Source organism: Pygoscelis adeliae, unplaced genomic scaffold (assembly GCF_000699105.1).
Source record: "Pygoscelis adeliae isolate BGI_AS28 unplaced genomic scaffold, ASM69910v1 Scaffold1123, whole genome shotgun sequence".
Classification (NCBI taxonomy): domain Eukaryota; kingdom Metazoa; phylum Chordata; class Aves; order Sphenisciformes; family Spheniscidae; genus Pygoscelis; species Pygoscelis adeliae.
The window spans coordinates 55,878-65,742 of NW_008824507.1; the positions used below are offsets into that span (position 1 = coordinate 55,878).

The 9,865-nt window shown below is 57.4% G+C and overlaps 1 protein-coding gene across 1 annotated transcript in view; it reads left to right on the forward strand.

The window, feature by feature from the left end:
* Positions 1-9,865, forward strand: part of DNM2 (dynamin 2) — a gene marked incomplete at its 3' end in the record, with an annotated part of 27,781 nt that overhangs the window by 4,374 nt on the left and 13,542 nt on the right. Inside the window, exons 3-12 of the mRNA XM_009321554.1 lie at positions 1,539-1,688; positions 2,040-2,243; positions 2,559-2,657; positions 2,921-3,081; positions 3,207-3,349; positions 3,980-4,115; positions 4,713-4,780; positions 5,880-6,018; positions 8,436-8,522; positions 8,849-8,919. Of these exons, the coding sequence (XP_009319829.1) occupies positions 1,539-1,688; positions 2,040-2,243; positions 2,559-2,657; positions 2,921-3,081; positions 3,207-3,349; positions 3,980-4,115; positions 4,713-4,780; positions 5,880-6,018; positions 8,436-8,522; positions 8,849-8,919 (1,258 nt within the window). The remainder of the gene's footprint in view (positions 1-1,538; positions 1,689-2,039; positions 2,244-2,558; positions 2,658-2,920; positions 3,082-3,206; positions 3,350-3,979; positions 4,116-4,712; positions 4,781-5,879; positions 6,019-8,435; positions 8,523-8,848; positions 8,920-9,865) is intronic.

Consider the following 9,865-nt stretch of genomic DNA (forward strand, 5'->3'; position numbering starts at 1 on the left):
AGTCCTGGCAGAGCTGGAGCGGTCTGCAGAGCCGTGCTCCGCAGCCTCCTTTCGCCTTTATTCAGGTGACCTGTTTATCAAGTAATTAGTAGTTTCTGGTCCCCAGAACACGTAAGGGGATTGCAAAATGACAGTCGCGGCCTTCAGATGATAAGGGGTCATCAGGTGCTGGAACCAGTAGGAGTGGAAGAGCGAGGGTAGGGCTGGTATTTCCCCTCGCCCCACGCACGGGTTGTTGGAGGGAGGAAGTGAGTTGCACCATCCCTCTCCTCAGGGCAAGTCGTGGCCCCAAATCTATTAAAATCCCTTTTCGAGGAGCTGTTGCAGGAACCAGGGAGTCATTATTCCGGTGACTGTAGGGAAGCGCGCTCTCTCTTCCCCCTCACCTCTCTGCTCGGCTTCCCCACTCCCCTCGAAGCTTCTCCTGCACTAACGGGTTGCAAAACCCTTTCAGAAAATCTCAGGTACCCGAAGGCGACTGCACAGAGGCCCAGAAAAAGCGGCTGCTTTTCTGTTCCCCAGGCATCTTCCCCGCGGAGGAGCCGGGGCTGGGTTAATGTTTGTCTCCTGGCCACGGGTTCCTTGGGCTCGGAGGGGAGAGGCAGAGTTGCCCCGGGGTCGGAGTCAGGCCCCTCGCCGGACTGCAGCTCGGCTGGGGTTGGTGGCTTGCGGGGGCAGAGCGAAATGGAGTGATAAATCTGGAGAGCGAATGAGTCGATAAAAGAGAGCTCGCAGCGCAGGTGGAGGGAAGCTGCGGTTCCTTCTTGGCAAGGGGCTGCCGGAGCCGGGAAGCGCCGCCGGTCCTTCTTTGCCGGACAGTGCGAAGCCGATCCCCCGGGTCTCCGGCACCGGTGTGCCTCCCCGCCGCCGGCTGCAGCCCTTTTGCCAGCACGAGGGGTGCTGCCAGCTGCTGCCCTGCCTCCCAGGCGCACCAGAGCATCTTGGCAGCTGAAGACTCGGAGCTTTCTTCAGAGTTAGGAGTCTGGGCAATAAAACATTTAAAAGCAATCAGCGGGGACTGAAAAGCAAACAGGCCCGGGTGAAAACAAACACGGCCATTCTGATGTCGAGGTTCGCTAGCTGGAGCCAGCGTCGGCTGCCTGCCAGCATCTCACCCAAGGGCAGTTTCTTTTTTGGCGAAGGGAAACGTAACTCCCAAGTCCACATCAAAGCAGCTGCTGCCAGCGCGGAGGCAGCAGGCAGAGAGTCAGCGCGCTCAGCCCGAGCCGGCTGGCTGCCATCGTCCCGGCCTTTCCTCCTTCAGCCAGAGGAAGCGGCTAGGCCAAGTTTATTTGGGGCTGCTGCCAGTTAGGAGGCTGAAGGCAACCAGGTTAATCCCTGGGCGGGTCCTCGGTGCCTCTCTGGCGCACCGATCCTGCCTGGCTGCTCGGTGGCGCACCGAAGCGCCTGGCTGGTTCTGCTTTGCGATGTGGAAATGTCTCTAAGCCAGTTGAATCTCGGTGTGCGTCCTGCGCTGGGCTCCAGATGGCCAAATTTTCCTTTTTTTTTTTTAATTTTTTTTTTTTAACCTCTTCCAGAATATGCTGAGTTTTTGCACTGCAAATCCAAAAAGTTCACAGATTTTGACGAGGTGCGGCAGGAGATCGAAGCAGAAACCGACAGGGTGACGGGAACGAACAAAGGCATCTCTCCCGTCCCCATCAACCTCCGCGTCTATTCGCCGCATGGTGAGCGAGCTGTTTCTCTGCCCCGGGCCTCCGTGTGTCAAAACACTGTGAAAGAAGAAAAGCCGGCATTTGCATACACGGTGGCTGTGGGATTTAGCCCAGCCTGTGTCCTAAAAGCAAACGCTGGCTGCTACGTGTGTCTGGCTGCTCTTACACCAGCCTGGGGGTCCATGGGGGCTGCCGGGGCCACCCCCTGAGCAAATACAGCAGTAACTCTTCCTTGAGAGGGGATTTTAAGGCTTGCAGAGGGGTGGATCTGTCAGCAGCTCTGAAGAGATCCGGCTGCAGGACTGACAGCTCCCAGCGCCAGGCCCTTGACCCCGAACGGCGGGCGGTCTCTTGTCCTTTCAGTGTTGAACCTGACTCTGATCGACCTCCCGGGTATCACCAAAGTGCCGGTGGGGGACCAACCGCAGGACATCGAGTACCAGATCAAAGACATGATCCTGCAGTTCATCAGCAGGGAGAGCAGCTTGATCCTCGCTGTCACGCCGGCGAACATGGACCTGGCCAACTCGGACGCGCTCAAGATGGCAAAAGAAGTCGATCCTCAAGGTAAGATGGACGCGTCCTCCTGCCTGTCTCTGCCCATGCCGCTGCTCCAGCCCAGGCATGGAGTGATAAAGCCTTCAGCGGCTGTCGCGGCGGAGTCTCGGCAATCAGTTCCCTGGTTTTGGTACCAGAGGGTCTCCTTATCCCTCCTCCTCCTCTCACAGAGGACTCTCCGTCCTCTGGCAGTTGAGGAAGGGCCAGCGGTTCCACTCCTGGCTGGCGAGTCCGTGTTTGTTCTGGTTACGCACCCGCGCGCCTCCTTTTGATGCGTTCTGTGAAATGAGATTAATCGATTGCTCGTTTGTGTGGCCGCTTCAGGCTTGCGGACGATTGTAGTCATCACCAAGCTGGATCTGATGGATGAAGGCACGGATGCCAGAGACGTGCTGGAGAACAAGCTGCTTCCTTTACGAAGAGGTATAATGAACCACGAAGGCTTTGCGTCGCCCCGTATCCTCCCCCCCACGACCTTCGTCTCTCGCGTGGAGAGAGTGGCATTTCAAAACGAGTCGAAGGGCAGCTCCTGTGCTCTCCGGTGTCTGCTGGGGAGCCCAGGCCCTCCGTGCCGCCCTTTGCTCCGGGAGAAGTGGCTGTGGATGGCGGTACGGAGCTGCACGGCCCTGCTCGGACACCTTTCAGCTGGGCCTGTCCGTAGCAAGAGCCAACGTGTCCTCTTGCAGGCTACATCGGCGTCGTTAACCGAAGCCAGAAGGACATCGACGGTAAGAAGGACATCAGGGCAGCGCTGGCAGCCGAGCGGAAGTTCTTCCTTTCTCACCCGGCTTACCGGCACATGGCCGACCGCATGGGCACCCCGCATTTGCAGAAGGTCCTTAACCAGGTAGGCTTGGTTCCCTTCCGGAGTGTTTTGCGGTGCCGGTGTTTTATCTCTGACGGACGGGGGATGTTCCTGCGGGCGGTCTGGTGCAGAGGAGGGGGGTCTCAGTTACCTCGATTCTTTTGCAGCAACTGACCAACCACATTCGGGAGACGCTGCCGTCTCTGCGCAGCAAACTTCAGAGTCAGCTGCTCTCCCTGGAGAAGGAGGTTGAGGAGTACAAAAACTTCCGCCCCGATGACCCCACGCGAAAAACCAAAGCTCTGTTACAGTAGGTTTCTCTCGCTCAGCGCTGCGTTCCCGGTGCCTCACCTGGCAGAGGAGATTCACCTCTCCCAGCCAGAAACGTCGCTGGCACAGAAATAAACTCACTCTGCTCTTCGCGCGAGGCTCATTTATCTCAGCCGGTGGCTTCTTCCAAGGAAGAGCCCGGAATAGCCCCGTCACTGGGAGCGAGCGGTGCAGGTGGATGGCCCTGCCAACTCCAACGGTGCTAAGCTGGCACCTAGGAGAGATTCCGTGTCCTCTGGCGCTTGTCTGGCAGGCTGCTGGGAAGGGCAAGGAAAGCCTCTCCCAGAAATGCCCGCTGAGCGTCTCGTGCTTGCTGTGCTCTGCGTACGTGACCCCCCTGTCCTAAAGCAAACGGTTTGGTCTCGGGATTAGAAAGGACAACTTGTGTCCGTCCTCGACCTGCCCACGTGCTCTTTAGACTACAGCAAAAGGGAGGTTTTTGCTTCTGCAACTCCAGCAGAGGGAATTGGGAGAACTTCTACACAGCCCTGAGGAGCTGAAGCAGAGCTGGTGGGGTGGTGCTGGCTGTCAGAGGCGGTCTGGGCGTCTGTCCATCCGTCCGTCCGTTGTACTCGGCTGGCGCCCCTTTAATCCCGTTGCTTCTCCACAGAATGGTCCAGCAGTTCGGTGTGGACTTTGAGAAGCGGATCGAAGGTTCAGGAGACCAGGTGGACACACTCGAACTCTCCGGGGGTGCCAGAATCAATCGCATTTTCCACGAGAGATTTCCTTTTGAGCTAGTGAAGGTAAAGCTGGCCTGGGGAGCGCGTGTGCTGCCTAGATAGTATCGGGCAGGCTCTGTTCCTACGGAAAGCAGCACGTGGTTGGGATGGGCTGAACTCCCTCTCACCCAGCTGCGACATCCACGTGGAGCTGAAGCCCGGCTCAGCCCCGGCAGTCCCTCAGCACCGGGGTGCCTTTCCCTTCCTGGTACTTGGAGGTGTTTACCGAAGGAGGGGACGTTTCGTTAGAGTCGGTCCCGCGTTTCGCTGGATGCAGCGGGCTGTCCTTTCTGGGTGGCGATGCCTGGCTTGAGCACTGGGCTTGCAACGGGGAGGTTGCAGAGCAGGGAGAAGGATATCAAACCAGGGTACTAGAAAGATCTCAAGATGCGGGGTAAGGAAACCACAGAGAGCGAGCCAGTCTGGCCAGGACAGAGAGCAGCCTCCGAACCTGCTTGTGAAGTGCCTCGTGGGCTGAAGGCGATGAGTGCTTCAGGCAGGCAGCGGCCTCTTGCGATGCTGCAAAAGAAGGGCTGAAGCAGGAGCCCGCTTGCGCGCCCACGTGATTGCCAGAAGTTGCTTGCCGTAAAAACCTAACTGTGGCTTTCCTCCCTTATTCAGATGGAGTTTGACGAGAAGGACTTGAGGCGAGAAATAAGCTATGCAATTAAAAACATCCACGGTGTGAGGCAAGTATCGGAGCGGCGCGGTCACGGATCCTGATCTCCTTAGAGTAGATCAGTAAGCCTGGTCCGCGGGATGCGTGTGATGGGAGCTTTCCTGCCGAGGGAGAGGTGATACCTATCACTGTCAGCTCATCGTCCGGTGTGGTGTGGAGACCAGCGTTTGCTGAAAGTGGACGTTCCTTGCCTTTTAGAGGGAATTAAGGGGGTAGCTCGGCCACCCCGTGTGTCACTCCAGCGTAGCGAGCGGTCTCGGTTAGCAGAGTCAGGCTTGCCCCGCTCCCCGGAGAACCCAGGGGAGGCTGCAACGCAGACGCTGAGCTGAAAAATTTCCCTTTGTGCCTTCAGTTCAGCCACTAAAATAACCTTTATCTTTCCTCTCACATTCCTGTAAGCGGGGGAAGAAATGACCTTGAGAGAAAGGTAGGGAACGGGAGTTAAACCTTCTCGCTAAAGGAGGGCTCCAGGCCCTGGCTGTAGGCGTGTGTGCTGGGGAGGAGCTGCCTCGCTGGGGAGCGGTGCGTCCTGCGTGGGTGCTGCTCAGCCCGTCCAGCGCAGACCTGTCGCGGGGGGGGGCGGAGGATTAGGGACCCCGAAGAGGAATGGCGTTCAATGCCCTTCCTCCTCTTGGCCTGGGATGGGAAAAGAGAAACGTAGAGTTTCTTCTCTTTGCTTTAACGCTCTCCTCTCCCCGAGGAGTCGCTCGGCCTGCTGGTGGTGTATCCGTTTTCCCTAAACACCACCAGAAAGGTTAATTCCCATTTCCTTGCGGTGCTGATGAACCTGGGCTCTCGCTCTCATTCGTGGGGGGAAGTAGCGCCCTGATTCGAGGTGTTGGAGGGGTTGGAGGGTGCTACCACGAGGTGGGGGGGGCGGCGGTGCCGGCACCCCGTCCCCTCTGAGGGGTTGTGGCAGCCCCAACGGTGGGGGGGAAGAGCAGGGTTCAGCGATGCCGTGGATCCAAGACCGGGGCCGCCCCAGCTCACGGCGCTGGGGAAGGAATTGCTCTCCAGGACGCAGCCGATCGCCTCCAAACCTGATCACCCATTTTGTTTTTTTCTCTGCCATGTCTCTGCCCTCTCACCCCGCCTGCGGATTCCTGTAGGACGGGGCTCTTCACCCCAGACTTGGCATTCGAGGCCATTGTGAAAAAGCAGGTGGTGAAGCTGAAAGAGCCTTGTCTGAAGTGTGTCGACCTCGTTATTCAGGAGTTAATCAATACAGTTAGACAGTGTACCAGTAAGGTATTGAACCGGCTGGAGGCAATCCAGCCCCTTCCTACCAGTGGGATGGGGAAGCAGGAGCGATGCTCTAACCTGCCTGCCTTGCCTGGTTTCCCCTCCAAAAGAAAAAAATTAAAAATAATACAATCGGGGAGCCCCCTGAGCAAATTGGCTACTTCTGAGCTTTGACTCGTGCCTCCTAACTTGGAGTCCTTGGATGCCCCTTGGAGGGGATCGGCCGGTCCGTGAGTCAGGGATGCCGAGGACGGATCGCCCAGCGCTGGCAGGGTCCCCGAGCCTCCCGGGCATCCCGACGGACAGGGTCGGGATTTCTGGGCACGCTCGACAAGACGCTTGGCTTCCCATGTCTGTCACCCTCCCGGGGACAGCACGGCTCTCGCGGCGAGGGGCTCTCCGGGGCCCTGACTGCGGCGGCAGGTTAGAGGGGGTGCTGCCGGCCGGGGCTTTGTTCCCGGTAGGAGCCAGGCAGGTGGGCAGGCTGCTCTTGGATCCTGGTACCTCTCTTAGCACGTGTTTTCCCAAGCTGCGGTTTAAACTGCTGCTTCTCCGCACTCTGGGAGTCCCAGGAACGTGGAAACAAAAGCCGGGGACGGCAGTTCCAGCGAACAGTCTGGTGGCATGCCTATAAATCCGGCAGTTCAACGCCTGCAATTAATAAGCTGCTTGATAACAAGCGCGTTTGAATTTCAAAAGGTTCCCGCCCCCCAATTGTCTTTTTTCCGTGGAAGCGTTAATTACCCTGAAGCTGTGCGAGGGCCCTGGATAAACGGCCCATTTCCATATTTAATAACCGGCTTCTCAGAGTGACTCTTTTTTTCTTTTCCTTTTTTTTTTTTTAAATCTCGTTCTGGTAGCACCAAAAGATGTGCCTTAGACTGAAAAGAGGGCAGGAAAAACAGCTCCCCTCTCCTTCCAACGCTTACGTTATTTAAAAAAATAAATAAATTTAGCTACATACGGGCGAGAACGCGCAAGCATCCGCGACGGTTGCTGCCCAGAGTGCTTTTGTGGAGCAGAACAGTTTAAATGCTGAGCTGGTTCTGTCAGTGGTAGGACCGGTGGGGCTTTGCTGGCGGGTCAGGAGTTCTCCGCTCTCTCTCGTTTCCAGCGTGGTTGACTGTGATCTGGGTGACGTGAAGAAGCCAGCGCTTCCTGCCGAAATTCCTTCCGCCTCAGATACTCAGGGAGGCTCTTGCCCCGAAGCCGAGTTGAAATTCGGAGTTTTCCTAGAGCTGGGTCTGAGTAATCCAGTCTAGAGAGAAGCCAGGAGCCTCTGCGGGGGTTTTCCTGCGCTCAGGCCGCACTGCCATCCCGTACGCGCGGAGGCGAGACACCCTCTGATCACTGAAACAGCCCCCGAAGCCGCGGGGAGTTTGGGGTCCGGGGCTGAGCCTGCCCGTGCTGCCTGCGAGACGCAGGGGAGCCGAGAGGGGACCGATCACCCCAACAGCTCCAAGGGGCCCAAAGGAATTTCTCAGGCAGGCACTGCAGCTTTTTCCTTTGCACGTTACTAACCTTAATTTAAAAAAAAAAAATCTCATTTTTTCTTTTCTTTTCTGTCTTTGTTGCTATTTTCCCCCCCGCCCCTGCACTCCACTTGGTGTTTCGCTCTCCCTCTCTGCACGGTGCAGGACGGGGCTCTTCACGCCCGACATGGCCTTTGAAGCCATAGTGAAAAAACAGATTGTAAAGCTTAAAGAGCCCAGTTTGAAGTGTGTTGATCTGGTGGTCTCAGAGCTGGCCACGGTCATTAAAAAGTGTGCCGAAAAGGTAACGGGTCTTAATTCATCCCTTTTTGTCTAATCTGAACATCTGGAATATATTTGCTCCCAGGACCCAGCCGACCAAAGTGGGTTCAACCACAAGGTTGTCACTAATTTTGGGGGACGCCGTGTCCTTCTGACACCCGAACGCCTGTCGGAAATGCCGGCAAAAACAGACGTAGCGTTAACTCGGCTTCGCGGCACGGGTCCTGCCGAGACATATTGCACAGGTGTTTGCTCGCCCCCGTAACAGCGAAGGCTAAAACCGCTCCTCTGTTGCTGAGATCCCACCTCCCTTGCCTTGCTTAGCCGTAGCTCGCGCTCCGTGCCGTGAAAACCCGGATCTGCTTAACCGTGGGGTCCGAGGGCGGGAGGAAAAAAAAAATCTGGATTCGTGTGTTTGGCATTGCTTCGAAGGCCCCCAGGAAGGGGATTCTGCCGATCTTGTCGGATCTAGTGAAGAGAATCGAGTCTGTCGCTTTTTCCACCCCTGAGCCCCAGTTGTGTCCTCCCGGCAGAACTGGGGCTCGGTCCCGTCTGTCCTCCGTCCCCTTCGTGAGCGTCTCCTGTCGCTGGCTTTCTGCGGTGAGCGCTGGAGGCTGCCACGTTCCGATCAGCAGCGGTTTTTCCCCGGCCTTCTCCCTTTCTTTTCAGCTTGGTTCCTACCCCAGGTTACGAGAGGAGACGGAGAGGATCGTTACCACTCACATCAGGGAACGGGAAGGCAAAACGAAGGACCAGGTGAGCTCACGTGATCTTCGGCTTGGCTAGAGAGCAGGGAGAAAGCCAAGCTGCTGCGTGTGAGGACAAAAGCGAGCCCTGGCCGGGCTCCGCAGCAGCCGGTGCTTGGGCCGGACCGGCCGCCCGGCATCTCGCCCCACTCACGATCCCAAAGCTCCCTCTCGCGGCAGCGATGCGGCGTGCTGCAGGCTCTGGCACCTCCTGCGCGGTCACCCGTGTCCCCAGGCACAACCCTGGGGCTCCGTGGCAGCTCTGACCGAGCAGTGCCGGAGCTGTGGGTGTTCAGCCCTCCCTGGGGGACTCCTAACGCGTAAACCTCCTTCCAGATCCTCCTGCTGATCGACATTGAGCTCTCTTACATCAACACTAACCACGAAGACTTCATTGGATTTGCCAAGTAAGTAATTTACCGGTGGGGTGGCTCCTCAAACTCTTTTTTATAAACGAGGTTCGTGGTCCTGTCCCCAGTTTGCAGAGGAGGCCTGTGGGTTACGTGACCCTTTCAGGGTCACCGACGTGAAAAGTGGTAGAGGAGTCTCCCACGCCTCAACGTAATTCACCAAAACCATATCGGCACCTTTTTGCACCCGAGTTCTCTCAGATTTGGGATACGGGAGCTCCGTTTCCCTGCTTGCCACCCGGCCAGTGTTTGAGGGCCTGGAGATCTGAGCTGCCCCCCGTCATTCCTCAGACTTTAGCCCGAAGCAGGGTTTGTAAATGCTGCTCGTTAGGGCAGAGCGCGTGAAAAGCTGGAGCCGGGTTGTTCGGCCTCAGACAGACGAACTGCTTAGTTGCCCGCTCACAGGAGCGCTTACGACGAATTGAGGTAATTAAGGCTGCTGCTGCCCTTCAGCAGAGACGTGGGAATTTTCCGTGCCCCCTGGCCGCGCTAAGGGAAGGTGAAACGCCTCTCGTCCTGTCCCAGCGGAGCTCTCGGACTGGAGCAGAAATGTCTCCCCATCCTTTGAGCTTGTCCCTGGTAATCCTCTGCCCGGGCAGGCGAGGCCGGGACCAGGAGGGGGGGGCTCTCCTCTTAGTCTGTCTTCCCTCGGCTTCGGCTTTCGGCCCGAGGATGGCTAGCGTTTTTCATCCGTGCAGCCCCAAACCGGGCGATAACTTTTTGGAAGCGCCCAGAGGGTCCAGCTCAGGTGTCCCCGCACGGAAAGAGCGGAGGCGAGCGGCTCTGCCTGGAGCTTGTCGCCGTCTTCGCCAGCCAGAGCTCACGCCACCTCCTCCTCTTTAAATTCACATAGTCTTCCTCTTGTTTTCTTCCCCTTCCGCCCCCCCCCTTTTTTTTTTGTCTCTGCTTTTCACCTTCATTCGCAGTTCCTTCCTCTTCTCCT